The sequence below is a fragment of the Cryptomeria japonica genome, chromosome 3 (assembly GCF_030272615.1).
Source record: "Cryptomeria japonica chromosome 3, Sugi_1.0, whole genome shotgun sequence".
Taxonomy (NCBI): domain Eukaryota; kingdom Viridiplantae; phylum Streptophyta; class Pinopsida; order Cupressales; family Cupressaceae; genus Cryptomeria; species Cryptomeria japonica.
Window position 1 is genome coordinate 323,967,232 of NC_081407.1, and position 19,267 is coordinate 323,986,498.

The 19,267-nt window shown below is 32.6% G+C and overlaps 1 protein-coding gene across 1 annotated transcript; it reads left to right on the forward strand.

Annotated features, from left to right (window-relative positions):
- The first annotated feature begins 930 nt into the window (after positions 1-930).
- On the forward strand, positions 931-1,906 carry LOC131035994 (WRKY transcription factor 71-like). The gene is made up of 3 exons (XM_057967783.2): positions 931-1,328; positions 1,489-1,617; positions 1,723-1,906. Exons 1-3 carry the CDS (start codon positions 931-933, stop codon positions 1,904-1,906), a joined length of 711 nt encoding a protein of 236 aa, XP_057823766.2.
- The last annotated feature ends 17,361 nt before the right edge of the window (positions 1,907-19,267 follow it).

The window sequence follows — 19,267 nt, forward strand, 5'->3', positions numbered from 1 at the left end:
AATCAATTAAAATGACGTTATACATAATTATTAATTAAAAAATTATGAAATGAAGACTATTTAGTGTAAAAGTGTTCCAAATAATAAAAATAATGATTATGACATTGCTATTAGGTTCAACATATAGTTTTTGACTCATCTCATTGACTCATCTCAATTTTATTGCTATCCCTAATAAATTGATGGATTGTAGTCAGCATATTAATTCTTAATATAAAGATCTTCTATCTACATTAATAATTAATACATTGACTAAACATATTAAGTATATAAATCTTTTATGAAACTAAACACATTAATAATTAATACATCGACTAAACATATTAAGTATATAAATCTTTTATGAAAGTTTATATAAAAACTAAGCGCATATTAATAATAATACATTGACAACAAGAAGCTAACTATACAACCAAATTATTATCAATAATGAAGTTTAAGAGTTATATGCAGTAACTCATAATTGATAGACATGCACGGACGGAAGCTTTGAGGGGATTGTCCAACTCATCTCACTTGCGGCAGCATCATCTTAACATCATTCTTTAACTATATTTATTTGCAGGAGCCAATTTGGTAGGTATATAATATTGAGAGTTCATCTCAAAGAGAATCTCATTCTATGCTTGGAAACGAGGAAAACATGTTAATAAAGCAAAGTTTCGAATGGCTTTGACCAAATTAGATGACTCACTTGCCACGATTTAATAATTGAAGATCATCACGTGATATTTTTGTTTCTTATGTTTGTTCCAGCGATTTATTATTTTAGTACCCATTCATAAATATGTAGCTATAAAATCTGCGGTCGATGCCAGAAGCCACTTCACAGAGCCAGATTTCAATTTCATTTGTTAATCTCTGCGGATTTGTCATTCGAATTGTATCCAAATATATTGTTCTTGAATAGATCATTATTTGTGCTTTGCCATGGCAGATACTGGATTTTACGGCCGTTTCCATTTTGACGATGGGGAAATTTCTTCACCGGCATTACAGTTCTTCAATAATTCAGAAGGAACAGACTTTTGTATGCCGAAGAACAAAACCCATTTATCTGATTTGGATGTTATTGAACAACCACTTGCCTATCCTTGTCAAAATTCATATCCCTCCCAATCTCTTTCTTCTTCGGATTATATTGAGAGCTGCTCATTCCTTTCACAGAAATCCGCCGAATATGAGGAACTCGAGAAATTTGAAGGCAAACAATCAGATGATCCACCATATAATCACAGTGGAATGAAGAGAACGAATATCGATGAAGATGGGTTGCAGTGCACGAACAAACGGTACGAATTTACGGATAATTTAATATTAAGATTATGGTAAATAGCTCTGTTGTAGTAACAAAAAAATCACTCTGTTGTATATACCAACAATTAAATATATGTTTGTGAGTATATAGAATCGCTTGATTTGGTTTCTAATGATAGAGTGAGATGCTGTATAAAATATAAATATATGCAATGTGCGATGTTTTTTCAGCCTGAAGAATGTTGATGGGAAATCAAGCCAGATAATTATTATTCAAGTGAGAAGTGAAGAGCCTTTGGATGACGGTTACAAATGGCGCAAATACGGAGAGAAATCAATGCCAAATTGCGAAATGCCAAGGTAGACTCAATTATAATTTAATTTTTTTTTTACCTACAATACTAAATTTTAAATCTGAAGGATGGATTGGGAAATAATATTGAAAACAACATGTGAATTTTTCAGGTGTTATTACAAATGCTCCGATAAGAAATGCAGCGTGAAGAAAAGGGTAGAGCGAAATGCTTTGGAGGATGAAATAGTAGTTGTAACATACGAAGGAATTCACAACCATCCGTTTCCAAATCCTGTTTGTTATGTTGAGAGACGTGTTTACTTACCCATGCCTTGTGCTGCAACATGCCAATAAAGAATTTTAATTCATCAAGTTGTAATATATATATCTCTATTTATATTATCTTTACAAGCATGAGGCAGATATTTAATATGTAACTTGTTCCTTTTAAATTCAAGTTCAAGTTCAAGCTGGGCGAATGAAGTTCCACATTTAGTTCTTGTGATGGTTAGTTTAAAATGATTTATCAAACAACTTATTCATTTGACAATCAATTAAAAAATAACAAATTATGGTATTGCTTGAAAACATTTTATCTTTACCGAAAATTCAAATTATACATTATCATATAATAAATATATTATTATTAAAATGAAGCATTTGAAACCAATAAAGTAAAATAGAGATGAAATTAAGGTGAATTGTAAAGAGCGATCTGAGGTTTAGAGGATGGAGCAAAGACAAAGGGAAGGAAGTAAAGCATTCATTCAAACTTGATTATAAGAGATTTACTTTGTGACAAAGAGATCGAAGGTAAGATTATCAATAAGTAAAAGTTATTTGGTGGTAGAATTGGAGGATACATTTTCTTGCTAATTGGATGTATGGAAGGATAGAACATGACTTTCAAATGCGAAGGCTGAATACAAATACATAGAAGTAGAGGGAAAAGATAAATTTTAGGATTATTGGGATCTTATACCAAGCAAGAATGAAAGACAGAAATGGGAATGGCAACTTGTGGCCATTAGTACAAACATAATTCTATTAGAAAAATTCCCAGTAGTTTAATAAATAATTAAAATTTTATTTTATTAGAGGTTTTATAGATTAAATATAATAAATCAATATTACAGCATCAACATATCAGTTCAAGAAACAGTCAGACAGGGGATGAACAAAGTCCCATAGAAGGATGGAACAACATCAACCAAATCAGATTAGGAACGAGCCAAATAGGGGACAAACAAAACCCAAAGAGAGATGGAATATCAATAGAACACCTAGCAGATAGGTAGCCGAATGAGACAAAATAGAACAAAACCCCATATCTAATCAAATGCAATGTCTGAATCAGGTAAATTGTTGTTCCCAGCCAAGGGAACACAAGTAGTCCAACCACAGTCACCCTCCATCCATACTTCAACCATTCCATTAATAATCTAATCTATATAGGGATGAGCAGTCTAGGCACAAATCTGCTCCTGTTCCCTACGAACCGTATCCAATCTAGCCTGCCTTTGTTCCAAATGGTGAATGAACCTCATTAGAGCTTGCTCAAAGGTTGTATTGCTCTTTCCAACCCATTCCCAAGTTAATCGAGGAGACAACTCTTTCTGAAACACAGTTGTAGAGCCATCTTTGACCCATTAATCAAACTTACCTTTGTCTAGCCTGAGAACCACCGTGACTTGCATAGAGATTAAGTGAAAGATGAGTCTCTTTAGAGACTCAGTAAGGTTCCTAGATTTACCACTAAAGACATCACCATTGCGAAATTCCCATATTAGCCATAAAATATCTAAAGAAAGACAAGAGCAAAAAATACCAGCCATCTTCTTGCTACCCTTAATGAAGCCAAGGAAAGCATCGAAAAAAGAGACAAAATTATCATCAAATCTTATTTTGAACAACTTCCACACCTTCTTAGCAAAATGACACTCAAAGAAGACATGGTTTATAGTCTCACGAAGGTGGCAAATCTTGCATAGATAAAGGTTTCTCTCAAAGTCTTTCAAAGGTAGCTTATGTAAAAGGAATTGCCAACCAAAGAATTTCTTTTTAGGCTCTGAAGGGCTTGCCCAAAATCAAATGAAAGCATTGCACCATATTTGTGGAGACCAGTCCAAATTCTAGGAGGAATTAAGGCGATTATAGATACAGTCTGAATCCAATAGGGGGTCATAAATAGTTTTAGCCTTGAGGAGGGGTAGAGGTGTGCCATCTGACCAACATAGGGCAAAGGGGGAGGATTGAGGGATTCTATGGGGCTACTGAGTCAAAAGGGGAGAGAGGGCATCTCTTAATATTTTATAGGTTTTGGATTGAGAGCAAGGGACCCCAAATATGAGGGAGAGATCCTCCCAAGAAATCAATAATCCATTATGTAGAATGTCCTCAAATAATCAGATACCACGGTTATGCCATTTTAGGGCAGAGCAACCTTGCAAGATAGCAAGGGGTTTACCATTATGATCCAGGTTCCACCAGATGGACCTATCCCCTGAGAGAGTCTCAATATTGCCATTAGACCTAAAGAACTTTTTTACAACTTCCCAAGCTTTCATAGCGATTTGAATACCTCAGACTTGGAAGGGGCCACTTGAAACTTACCTACCAATAAATCACTAACAGGGAGATTCTTCCACTTTCTAGCATTCTTGGGCACAAACAAAGAAATGTAATGCCTAATAGGAATTTTTCAAGGCTCATCATCTTCCATGGCCCTAAGGATCCATTTGGATGCAATGACAATCCCTTGAAATTTCAGATCCCTAAGACCCATACCACCCTTTTGCTTCCTAATAACACACCATTCCCATTTAACTACATGTTGCTTTCTATTACCATTACCATCACACCAAAGGAAATTTCTGATTTTCTTTTGGATGTAATTGAACAGATAATTGCAAAATAGCCAAGTTGAGGAGTAATAAATGTTATATGAAGACATAATCTTAGCTATGGATACATTAGTAATATAGCTAAAAAAGGTGCTTTCTTTTAAAAATGGGATGGAATATCAATAACTAAAATTTGAATTCTAAAGTGGTGCACTGAGCAATAGCATTTGGAGGTAAAAATTAGTCTTTAGCAGAAGTATAATACATAATGAACTATGGTTGATGGATGAAAGAGGAAATTTAAAAAAATGGCCCTTTGGTGATGGACATGGTTGACTTATATGTGTGAGACTGGTAACATAATTTTAATCTTTTAGCACGTTCACCAACCTATAATCTTATGTGGATTATTTTATAAAGTTTTATTATGAAATATGGGGATTCCATATCTCAAGGATATTAGTAATTCAATGGGATAATTCATAAAGGCTAATGAAGAGTCCTTGAGTGGTGATATAGGATGTATGCACAAATGTGTGTGACCATTAACTTGGAAAGTCAACCTTCAAAGGTGTTCAAATGGGAATAAAAGGTTAAATTGTGGAGATAACAAATTGAAGTGGAGAAATATCCAATCCTTTGCAAATTATGTAAATGTTTGTGTCATAGGGAAAATAATTGCATGAAAAATAAGGTATCAAAAGATGATTCCACAATGTGAAGAGGTTATAAGAATCTCATTTTTTCAATTGATGCAATGGTGGAAAACACATAAATTATTATTAAGACATATTATTATGTTTTAATATCTTCTTGCTATTATATTTTTATATTCCATTAAACTCTTTAGAAATGTAAAAAAGGTTTGATTATTATTATTATTATTATTATTATTATTATTATTATATTTCTATTAATCTTTTTAACATCCCAAGCAAAAAATCTATTAAGACTACATTATCATTATTATATTTTTAATTTATATTCATTTTTATCTTTATCCTTAAGAAAAAAGTTGATTTAGTCATCAATGTCTTATCCCTTCTGAAGAACTTGGGTTCGACATGACACATTCTTTCCTTAAGGTTAAATATGGTGTAGTAAATAAACTAAAAATAAAAAACTATTGAAGTGGAGGATGATATCTAACAAGGATGTCAAATTTAATGCTTTTATTTTTACTTGATAGAAGTTTATCCATCTATTCTATGAATGTAATATGCCTTCGACATAAACAATTATAAATTAGAATATAACATTATTAGATAAATAGAAAAAAAATGCAGAACTATAATAGGGGAAGAGGACGAGTAGTTGAACATGTATGAATAGTTGTGAGGGCTATTGGTACTTTTTGCTTCAATAATAGTACAAATAAAAATTATAGTTTGAAACATAAAATATCAATTTTTTTGTGTTTATATATTAATAATTACAATACATTGTACCAGTTGTTGAGACTTTAATGTTGTTACTGATATGAAATGTACCATTAGTTGTTAAGAGCAACCAATCATGTGATGCCACATCAATTGGACAAGTATAGGGGCCTCTTTTGCATGACTATTGGTATCACTTTTTGGGGGGCTGTTTTGGACACTAGTGTAGTCATGGTTAGGAGGGACCTCAATGAGATCTATCTAAACCATGCAACAAGGAAAGATTATGGAGGCAACGTAGAACTGATTGATTAAACTATTTATAATCTACCAATAAAATGTGAGCTACGCGATTCGGCTCATTGGTCTGATACAAACATACTTAATTACAGTCTCGGTTAATGCCAAACCTCTAACCTCAAGCTAGATCTTTTTGGTTCCAACTGCCTACTTCTACAAGCTAAATTATATTTATTTATATGGTCTAGAGGGATCTGATCGGGCCAAAAATAATCAAACAATGATGAACATGATGAAATGTGTAAAACCGCTAGGTCAGCCTCCGCTACTCAAAATCCTTTGGAAAATCCAAAGGAAGAACTGCGGATTAGAGGGAAGGTCGGCCACATGCCAAGGAATGCTAGAAACAACAAACTGGGGTTTTGCAAGCTAAGAAAAGGATGCACAATATTCGCTAATAGCAAATAGGTCCAAGTGGTTTTGGTGTTCTAAGTTAGAAATCTGTCTCGGAATTCAGAAGCGATAACTTGCTGAAAAATGATCCAATCATCTTGTGGCTCAAGAATAAGGAAGATAATCATGATTACAAGTAAAATCAATCTCCGCAAGATCCGGTGAGCAAAGGCAAGAAAATGCAGAAAGAAATATTGAAACTACAAAACAAAAAATAAATTGAAAGAAATGTTTTTGGTTGATGCAAGATTGCCAAGAATCGAGGATGCTCCTACATAGACACCTTGGCAAAAAGCATGCTGATGTGGCACCATTTTTGTTGATGTGGCCCTAAAACCTTAGTTATAATCAGGGGACTTGCCAAGTAAGCTGTTGTTAAAAATTGGGATTGATTTAAAATTTCCACGTAGATTTTTGAGAAGTGGGAAGTTAGGGTGCACAACTACTGAATCCTCTCCCTTATATATTTCTTTTGAAGTACTTTTCAGAACCCACTGCCTTACAACATTAAAATGCATTTTCACTGAAACAAAGTTAATCATCATTACAACATCACATTTTTTATTATTGTAACTTAAGTTCTCTAGTTCAAAATTGAATTTGGAAGAGATTTAAGAATAAAACGAGTTTTTATGTTCTAATAAGTAGCATGTCATTTCTTCTTCTAAGAATTTTCCGGCCTTGAAAAGTCCAGCTAGACCCCTGTGATATCTTTATTACAAGAACCTCTCTTATAGAGTTTTTTGTGCTAAAGCAGTTCATTATTGCTCGTTGCCTTTATGAGATTGGTTGTTTCCATAGTTTGTTATTATGGAAACTACATTCTTTGGTTTGATATTTCCATGTTTTGTATTATCAATCTTGAAATCGCATAGTCTAGTAGCATGTTTCAACCATGGCCATAAGAAGAAATTAAGAGTTTAGGTATTGACGCCCTGATTATTGGCTTACAATTACAGTGCCAAGAGGACAAGATTTGGGTTTTGTCGGTGCCATTTGCCTTTTGTACCGATGGGAAACGAGCTATATTCTGTGCATTATTCATGGCTTCCTACCACAGCTGGATATGATGCATTTCCTAACAACGGATGTGAAGGATAGTCTGGTAGCCTCATCTTTCACAATCTTCAAAACAATGAATTGAATTTTTTTTTCGACAAGAACTCAATTCAGGCTGGAAGAAGGCTCTTTCTGAGGTTTCATATATCAAGGGCTACATTTTTTAGGCGTAAAAAAAACCATTTACTTGTTATCTTCTTCTGTGTTCATGTGTTTTCTCATTCTTGGTTACTTAACGGACGCTAATATTTAAATAGAATTGAATATTTGAAATAATCTTTGGAGAAGAGATTTATTGTGTATATTTTAGGGATCACGGACAGCTGCTACAACAAATTGCAATGATTGTAATGCAGTTTATTTCTGGGGCGAAATTCCAACCGAAACAGGGCACTGCGGAGATGAAACGGGGAAATTGTGGCTTGCCTTAATCTTCAAGATGAATCAAAGTTTCAGTCTTCTTTCAGTACCGAAATAACTGGTTATCAGCCTGTTTGAAAATGACAATCTCTGTGTTCCACCATTGGTGTACATTTGTAAGTATACCAGTTTTCCTTGTTCTTTATGATGATGTATCACATTGTGTGCTAGTGTGCTAGATGTACATGCCTTGGAAGAATGCTCAGATATCATGATGACCTGTGAATGCCCTCAACATGTACCAGTTTTTCTTCGAAAATATTTTTATATTATGCTTCAACGAAATGTATTAATTTTCTAAATTCTAATGTATGTGATAATAAGCACAAGAATAATTAACCTAACATGATAAAGATTATTTCACAATATTCTAATCTACTGAACTTCCTTCGAATGATTCTTTTCTCATGGTTAAATGTAGGCTCATTTCATCAATAATATGTAACCTTGTGCTTGTTATACATTGAATAATGTGTGTTAGGGAAGCACATGATAAATAATATATTTGTGTTGGAAGACGAGGAAGATCTACAAATATTTATTAGAATTATTGGTGAAATATTATATGAAATAATTAAATATTTTCTTAAATGAATAGAAATTATCATGGTGTAAATTATATCATTATAAATTTTCATTTACTTAAGTTCTTCTAAACAAATGAGTAATTAAGTTTTAATATGGTCATACATAATGTAAAACAAAAATGTATATCATCAAGTTATGATAATCACTTTTATAACCATTAAAACCTTCAAAAGATATGGAGGTATAATGCTATTACAATTATAAGAAATAAAAATCCAAAATAATATGATGGATAGAAACATTTCTAAGACATGGTTGTAGACAAGGACAATTACGGGTATGTAATCAGGTTATGCAAATATATTATCAATTAAAAATTCTATCAACATAAATCTTCTTAACTAGAAATGTTAACTATTCTATCATCACACAAGAAAGTAGCATTAATTACAAGACGAAAGATCATGAATCAATGAATAATCAATCACATTATGAGAAGAACAAGCATCAAGGATAATTTTAGATATATATTTTTCAGATTTGTACTTTGTAGGTTAACCATCAAGTTCTATAAATATATTATGCCCTACACTGACATTGGAGATAGTTAACATATGCTGGTGTAACTATATATAACAATATTGCCAAAACATTTAAGTAAAGAAAACATAACTATGTTGTTCATAGATATTCGAGAAATCCATAATTTTAAAATCCTTTTTTGTCATTCTTTTCTATCTCAACTTCCAAGGTGGTACTTATCAATTATCACTATGTTTCTATCATTAATGTAGCATTGAGTGGGTAAAGTATTCGAAGGATCACATACTGAGGACATATCTTCCCTAAAATATGAAGAAACTAAAAAAATATGAGTGAATTCCTTGCCATGATGAAATGAAAGAAAATTATCAGACTCCTAAGTATGATTGCAAAAATGCATTATCAGCAAAAGTATCTAAATAAATTGGGATGGAGTAGTGGTAATTTTGTTTTAGTGTAGATCACACAAGAATAAAGAGTCTTTTATGCGGTTGCATAGGTTCTCCTTATCCATATTTCTTCAAACTTTTACCTCTTTCATTATCATATTTTTTTTGTAAAATGGAATATGCTTTCTAACTTTGACTAGACAATTGAAATGAAGATAAAACATACTTAGAATGAAGGATTTCCACGCCGACTCAAATTATTAAAATTTTCTATGAATGTTTATGTTTGTCAATTTGGTCCAAAAATCTTGAGTGGGCTATAATATCTAAGTATGAGTTTCAAAGTTCAAAGTCATTCTCACAAGTGTATGTACCCTTTTTTATTATAACTACAAGCCCACTAGCTAATATATCATTCAAACCATAAATCTCCTTAACAACTACACATAAATGATGCTGACACTTGTAACTACCCGTTGAAGAGATTTTAAAAACTACTTAGTTTCACATTAATCTTTATTAATAGATGCAATCACTTAATAAAAATATCTTACATAAATGATTATATATAAAATTATGTGGTCATTAATAGGATCATTAATATTTTTGTGTATCTAGTACAAGAAGTAATAATAAGATCCAATCCCATTTTTATACGAGTGTGATAAGTATATAGTTCAAATATCATCAAATCATTTGATGAAACCTAGAGGTAATGAATAAAGTTATTGGATAGCATAATCCTTAAGGGTTCAAAAGAATAAATTAGCTAGGATCACATCATCATAAGAAAAATCAACACATTTTACAAATGAGTATAAGTATATGCCAGGTTATTCTTTTCCATTATACATCTCGAAACAAGGAGAGACACATCCTATTAGAATGCAAACCACATCAAAACCTAATGGGTTGTAATGTGGATAATAGTATTATATCTTACACTAGTATATCCAAGTTAGAAATACGAACAAGAACAATTCTAAATAGCCATAAACATCATCAATGGATTGAACATATCTTGTGAATTATGTGTCATAGCTTGGAATAGACATATGGTGTAGGCAATCTGAGTGGAGGGAAAAATAGTAGAAATGAAAATTATATAGGATTAAATATGTGGGATGCTAAATGGAATGGAAGTGGTTGTAGGGGTGATGAAAGGAGTATATCCTTTGGGTAAGTCATATGGGAATGTAGGGATAATAATAATAGTTAGGTTAATACTAGGGTTAATGGTGGTAGTTTCTATCAAAATGGTAGTGTTATAGTTGGAAGAGAGACATCTATTAGAGGGTAAACCATGAGAATGATGTATTAAGGAACCAAGATCTTGTAAAATTTCCACACCTATTTGAAAATGACAATCTATGTCTTCCATTGGTGTACATTTGTAAGTATACTAGTTTTCCTTGTTCTTTATGATGATGTATCCCATAGTGTACTAGATGTACATGCCTTGCAAGAATGCTTAGATATCATGATGACCTATGAATTCCCTCAACATGTACTAGTTTTTCTTCAAATATATCTTGAATATTATGCCTCAACGAAATGTATTAATTTTCTAAATTCTAATGTATGTGATAATAAGCACAAGAATAATTAACCTAACATGATAAAGATTATTTAACAATATACCAATCTACTAAACTTCCTTCGAATGATCCTTTTCTTATGGTTAAATGTAGGCTTATTTCATCAATAATATGTAACCTTGTGCTTGTTATACATTGAATAATGTGTGTTAGGGAAGCACATGATAATATCTTTCTGGTGGAAGATAAGGAATATCTACAAATATTTATTAGAATTATTGGTGAAATATTATATGAAATAATTAAATATCTTCTTAAATGAATAGAATTTTTTCATGTCCCCTCCTGGATCGTTATATATATACAGAGAGAAAGAGAGAGACCCTAAATGAAGAAACTATTATTATTAATTAATATAATAATTACCAATGAATGATTATTTAAATATTATTATTTAATTATTATTTATTACTAATAATATTCTTGAAATATTCATCTAAAAAATAAAGTAATATTATATTATAAGCATAATGAATTAATTTCTAAAGCTTCCATATAAGTAGTTTCTCCTTCACTTCAAGTATAATTGAAGTTGATAGCTGATCGTATCCCTTCCAAATGATATTACTCATGAAATTTAGAAACAATAGGAGATATTTGAATTATTACTGATTTTATTTTCACTTCAATCGTAAGAGGATATCAGAAACATCGATAATATGGTGCAACAACTATAATATCACCATTGAGAAGTCACAACAGCGATTGGCTAAGGTAGCGATCTGGTCAACATCCGTGACATATCAGTGATTGCATACATGGCATGGCAAAGATTAGAGAAGTAGTCGATATTGCTGAGCATCAATAATAACAGAGATCAAGTTGTAAGGATTTAACGATTATCATTGCCTATCATGGTGACTAGGCTACTAGAGATTGCCACCGATGGGAATCAAACATTCATCACATGAAACAAAGGCTTAAGTAAAGCGCATAGGATTAGGATGAATCAAATATTAGTATTACCATGACTATAGATGCTCAATGCAACTCCCTTACTGGGCATGATCATACGCAATCAACAATTGTTACTCAGGGAAAAACATTGAAAATTTAAAATGATTAGTGGTTTAGTATGTTGAATGAATTATAATTAAGACACTAATTAAACAATAATCAGATTGTTAAGAATTTTATCAAAGGATGCGATGTCACTTGAAACAATAGTAATCCATTTACAAAGAGGTATGATTGGTAAGAAAATAAGTTGTATTAAACAGAGTTGCAACCCAGATCACACCCCATCATGATATATTAAAGGAGACTAGAATATCGTTCTAAAGGGAAAGGGAAGGGAAGGGGTTGGTGGAGAAAGAGCAGCCTACGAACAGCAAGGGAAGAGGTAGGAACTGCTGGTTACGAAGAGGTAAGCAATGTATGAATGTTTTAATATATATGTTGATAGATATAATTAAATGCATATAATGTTTATGCAGACTTTAATAGTAATATTAATATAAACTACAATAAGTACGACAGTCATACTTAATATAGTGGCAGACCAGATCTGACCCATGTCAAATCTGTCTGCCTTTATAGCCAAAGTTATACTACCAACTTACGTTTTTTAGGCAGTAGTGATATTAGTGAATGGTATTAGTGATGTATACAAAAAGGTAATTAGCAAATGTATTAATAATGGGTAAATTAATAAATAGGTAAGGGATGTCACAAATGTATATGTAAATGAATATACTTAATAAATATTTTAATATATATATTAATAAATATTGATAATAAATATTTCAATATATATTAATAAATATTAATAGTGAATATTGTAATATATATATTAATGAATATTTTAATACATATGTTAAAGAATATAAAATACATATGTTAGTATAGTAATGGACAACTTAATACATATGTTAAGGAATGTAATAATGAACAGTTTAATACATATGCAATGAATAATTTTTAGATGTTAATGAATATGTATGAACATAAGTAATAAATACATATCAATGAATAGTAAGAATATATGTTAAGAAATAAATGTGGATATTGGTTAATGAACATTTTTATGTTAGGGAATACATATTAAATTAGAAATATGTAAATGTGGATTATGGAATGGAAAATAGTAATAAAAATGCAAAATGTAATATAAATGTAATCACATGTTGGAGGCTATAGGGAGGAAACTCCTTTAGTCTAAGGAAGGGATTATGATAATCCCTAGGGCAGTATATTTACTGAATATCTACATGCATATGTATGGCTTGGTTGATTAAACTCCACCAAGAAGAGACGGATCTGGCCAATCCCCTCTAAGGACTTGGATGATGAAGGCATCAGCCAAGGCAAGGAATAGACAAGGGTCTTCCTTGAAGGGCTTGGGTGTAAGAGGTTACACCCAAGATAGGATTCGAACTCAACTTCGATTTCCTGAAGGGCTCGGAACCAAGGGGTTCCAAGAAGGCGAGCTTCATGGCTGCCTAAGGACATACTTTCGTATGACATTCGTATCCTTTTTATTAGAAGAAAATTATGATCGTGCTAATTAATTGCAAAGTTAAAGATAAATTAAATATATATATTTTGTATTCTAACAATTTGTTTTGCAGGACAGTGATCTCTAACTAGAGACATTACAAAATTATCATGGTGTAAATTATATCATAATAAATTTTCATTTACTTAAGTTCTTCTAAACAAATGAGTTATTAAGTTTTAATATGAACATACATAATGTAAAACAAATTTGTATATCATCAAGTTATGATAATCACTTTTATAACTATTAAAACCTTCAAAGGATATGGAGGTATAATGCTATTACAATTATAAGAAATAGAATCCAAAACAATATGATGGATAGAAACATTTCCAAGACATGGTTGTAGAAAAGGACAATTACCGGCATGTAATCAGGTTATGCAAAATATTATCAATTTAAAATTCTATCACCTTAAATCTTCTTAGCCTTGATGAAGAGAAGACATATATTTTATTGTCACAAGATGTAAGACCATCATTACATGTTATAGAATTATATATAATATATCTAAACTAGAAATGTGAACTATTCTATAATCACACAAGAAAGTAGCATTAATTACAAGATGAAAGATCACAAATCAATGAATAATAAATCACATTATGGGAAGAACAAGCATCAAGGAAAATTTTAGATATATATTTTTGAGATTTGTACTTTGTAGGTTAACCATCAAGTTCTATAAATATATTTTGCCCTACACTATCATTGGAGATAGTTAACATATGTTGGTGTAACTATATACAACAATATTGCCAAAACATTGAAGTAAAGAAAACATAACTATGTTGTTCATAGATATTGGAGAAATCCATAATTTTAAAATCCTTTTTTTGTTAGGCCCAATATGGAAAACTAATGTACTAAGAGGGGAGGGGTGAATCAGTACTCCAAATCCTTTCTTGAACAATATCTTTACTATTATGCATAAACCAAAAACTGCTATAACATAACATAAAGCTAAAATAAATGAATAACAATCATACATGATTCACTCCATAACACATATATTTTGGTTACGCAGAAACTCTTGGTTAGAGAGAAAAACTATGGTGGGGATGGCACCCACAACTTCACTACTGCAATAATAAAGAGTGCTCAGTTAGAGCTACATGTTTAGCTATTTCTAATAGCTTACCTTGTTAGGAGTATCAAGATAGTTAGATCTACCTTGCTAAAGGATTTTACAACACTTATTCTAAATGCTGCACCTGGTTAAAGGCTTTACAATTTATAGACTTTGTTAGAGTCTTTTACCCTGTTAAAGGTTTTTCTTACAACTCAAAATATTACAATAAAATCTTTACAAATATCTGCAACTTCACATCTAAAATGTTATAGCAGATTCTATGTGCTCAAAATGAAATTACCTTGCTTATAGCATACCTCGGTAACCCATAGAATAACTCGGTAAACCCTTCTATTTACTCTGTTCCTTTACTGTTCTCTAAAATCCTTCTCGGTGACCTCTGTGTCTTTGACAGTCATAATACTTAGTGCTTTCTTATGTATCACACATGTCTTGCTTCATACACCTCTGTATCTCTTTTTATCTGATCCCAATTCATGTTGTATAAATAGATCTCTTATGTCGGTGATCTGGTTCATTGCTTCGATCTTACAAACATGATTTATCGAATGAATAACTATACAAAATATTTCATTGGTTAGATGATCTCAAAATCATACACAATCCTTGAGTGTAATTTCCAATGTGATAACGGTTCTTTGTTCCTTGATCTTGTAACACATTTCCACATGTGTGTCTAGGTTCAATGAATCTGGTAACACATTTCACTCGATGTATCATTATTGCTGCTCGGTAGACATAGAGTGTCACTCGGTAGACAACTCAGTGTATACTGGGCTCTGTGACTTCTTTCTTCTATAACCGTCTGCTCTATATATACAGACTGAATATTTCGGTAGTAGTAACCGACTAGAGTATATAGAATGACTTTGGACATAAAAGTAATGGCAACTTAGTAAGTAGTAACAATATCCCCTTTTGACATTAGTTGAGATGTTTGACAAAACTTCTTTCAAAGTCATAACTCAAAAATCTATATACTTACAAATTTGACTAAACTAACAGTATATACATTTGTCAATGAAATAGTATATTTAGATATACTCCCCTTATCAATATATTGTACAAAACTCTGATTTGCATGCTTGGTGATCAATACTCTGTATTAACTGCTCAATTGTCACTGCTCTTCTTGTCAAAATTAACTGTGCATTTGGATACTCTGTTCTGCTTGGTATACTCCCCCTGTATACTACACTCCCCTTGTATACATTGATACTATTCTCCCCCTTTTTGACAAACATCAAAACTTAGTTAGCATTCAGTGGAGGCAACTGGTCAAAAATGGATTTGTACTTTGTCCTTGCATTGGTAAAAGCGGTAGAGAGGGCATCCTTGACACTGTCCATGAGTGAATTCTGAGCTGTAATGTCAGCTAACAGTGAAATTAGTCCATCTAAGGTGCTTCCCTCTTGTTGAGTGGATAGGGAGGTGGCCTTGTTGATCTGCTCTTGGACGAATGAAAGATGAGGAATGAATAATATCTAAAGAGTCATTATATCCATCCTGATCTTGTGCTCTTCATTCCTAAGTTCCAATTATTGAGCCATGAGCTTTTGTAGCTTGGTATAGAAATTCTTAATAGAGTTTGGCTCAGTGGTCAACTTATTTGAGAGATTGGTGATCTCTTTCTCAATCACTTTTGTTTTATTTTTGATATCTTTAATGAATAAAGAGAATGTGTAGAGTTTCTAAAATAAATAAAGAATATGCTTGAGTTGAGGGGACAACTCAGCAATAAATTTGACAAGTTTTACTTTTCCAATAACAATAGCTTTCTATACCTCTTCAATCATTTTAGCAGTGAGCTCTTTGTCCTTCAACTTGCTCAAATATTTAGACATTTCTACTCCAGATGTCTCAATTTTAGTTAGGAGTTCATCCAGTTGAATATGGATGGCTGCATCTATTGTCATTGTGGCTTGAGGTAGCATATTTGTTAATAGTGCTTTCACCTTCAGAATTACTTTGTTTTTCTTTTGAATAGCCATTTGTTTTTCCTATTCTCCTTTGGCTTTTCATAGTTCACCAAATTCAATGAGTGCTTTCCCTTTTAGTTTAGATATGTCTACATTCGGCAACACTATTGGTTTTGACAAATCTAATTTGAAACTATGCTTTTTCAGTTTCTTTTCTTTAGATTTCACTGGTTGAACTAATACAATGGCTTGGGAGGCTTGCCGACCCTCAGTAGGTTGCTCAGTAGAGGCAACACTTTTGTCGGTTCCTGTAGCCTCTATTTTCTCCTTCGGTGCTTATGTACTTGGGTTCTCAGTTGTAACATTTTCAGTGCTAGAAGGGGCTTGAGAGGTCTGTTCCCTGGTGGCCTAAGAAGTAGCTTCTCCTTTTGTAGACTTGTGACCCTCTGTTCCTTGTTCAGTATCCTGAGGGGCCTTGGTTGAAATAGGTTGAGTGACTGGAGGATAGGGCTAAACTTATTCCAAAACTGACTCACTGGATACCAGTTTGGCATATGCATTCCCTTCTATCATTTCCTGTTCTTGTCCCTTGATGTCCATGATATCCTCATCAATTTGTATAGTGTCAGCATGGTCTTGCTCGGTGATATTAGGATCTTTCTCAATGACATCAACTGTTTCAACTTCAACTTGCTCACCATCATTCTTGATTTGAAAGATTTCCTGCCATTTTTCCTTTGTTTCATTCTCTACATCCAAATAAAAAGCATTCATCAATTTCAAGGCTCTTTGCTTGACTAGGAAGTTTGAGTGGTAGTTTTTCAGATGTTCACTTATTTCATCTACCAACACGTCTGGAAAGAGATGTACCAGACTTCTTTCTCTCATCTTCTTTTCCGAGTCCATGGCATATTTCCACCTGTTATCAATATGCAAATACAATTCTTTTGGAAGAGAATTAGTTACTTCCAATTGGACCAATCAGAATTTCAGAAGAGTGTAGATTACAACTTCTTCTATTTGTCTCTTTTCTGCATCAGATCTGGATTCATATTTTACATATCTAAATGATCCAAATCCACCATATTGTTTCAGATTAGCACAAAAGTTATCAACACTATGTACTTCTTCCTTTTTACTCTTAACAATATGAAATTTGCTTGCATCTTCAGATTCGGTGTCACTAGACTCTTTAGCCAAAATCAGTCTCCGAGTAGATTTATTATAAGTTTTTGTTACCTTTGGTGTGGCAACATTCTCTAGTTTCTTACTCGGTGACACTGCAGATGATCTTGTGTTTGGGCGCTTTACTGAAGGAGTCGGTGATACCTTTGATGTATCCTGTTTCTTCCTTTTCAAAACTTTCCCTTTAGGCAACTTGATGGTCAATGTAACAACTGCCTCTTGGGCTTCAGATTCCTCCTTGGTAATGACTATAGTGCCCTTGACAAGTGTGGAGGAAGAACCTTCACCAAATTTCTCTGTTAATGCCTTGATCATTTTTGTTGCTTTCCTTGTAGCCTTTGGTACCACAATACTCATCTTAACTTTCTCTTTCACTTCTTCATATGTACCGTATCTCACCTTGGTAGCATGCCTTAGTGTAAGAAAAGCATCTATCTACTATTGTGTGATGTCAAAATCAATCTCATAGCCCATAGGTGGCAAAGATTGAGTTCTCGGTTCCACAGCATTAACATAGTAGTAGTCGGTGTCTACTTCGAAGCATATGACATCCTTGTATTTCTCTACTAATTGGGGTGAAATTCTATACTTGTTATGCATCTTTTCCTGAAACTTGCTAAAGTAGTCATCCATAATATCATTAAAGTTATCACCTAGCCATTTGATGAAGTCATTGATTTGATGGGTGATTGGTCGGTGTAGCTCCCAAACTACATTATCGACTAATGGAAAGAATTTCTCAAAATAGAAAAACATGTAGTACCCCTGCCCTAGTCAATTTCTAATCTCGGTTTAATCTTGGTCATTTTATCTTAATATAATGTTATAGTCAGATGTGGTTTCCACACTAGTTGTATGCAATTTGTTCAGTGTTCCTTTTTCGTGGTATTAATATCAGGCTAATACTTTCATTAAGCTTATATATGTATGCATGTATGACTCTTGGTTGCAGGAGATTTCAGGTACAACGCCGCATGAGTGCCAGGTTCGTCTTCACCTAGATTTGCAGGTTTGAGTGTACCTCTTTTATCCTTAGAGTTGGATTAGGTGGTCATAAGACCCTAGTTGACCATAGTCGTGCTCAAGTGAGCACTATTAGTCATCGTCGGTATTCCCTTTTGGTTGGGTTTGTGAGTCGTCAGTCTGGTTGACTTTCTTGGTTTGCGTGTGTGGTGTGAATGGTTAAATTGATTAATTAGTCATTAGTGTTTAATTTGATTAAATATTTATTTGTGCATTAAAGATTATGGACTAAATTAATCGGGATTTCGTTATGCGATTATCGTTGATATTGGATTGTTCGTCCTAAATTGGGAGTAAGTTCAATTAAATGGTTGATTTTGAATATTAAATGCATTTTGTATATGCTGTTGAAAAAGAAAGATTTAATTTTAATTGAAATAGAAAGGTTAAATTTCAGTTGAGTGGGAAAATCAATTTTGAATTGAAAGGCAAGTTTAATTTGTTGTTATAGTTCGAAAAGAATTATTTTTGGGAAGATTATTTTAAATAAAAATTTTAATTCCAAAAATGGAATTTTGGTCAACTCTTCCTTATAACCTAAAT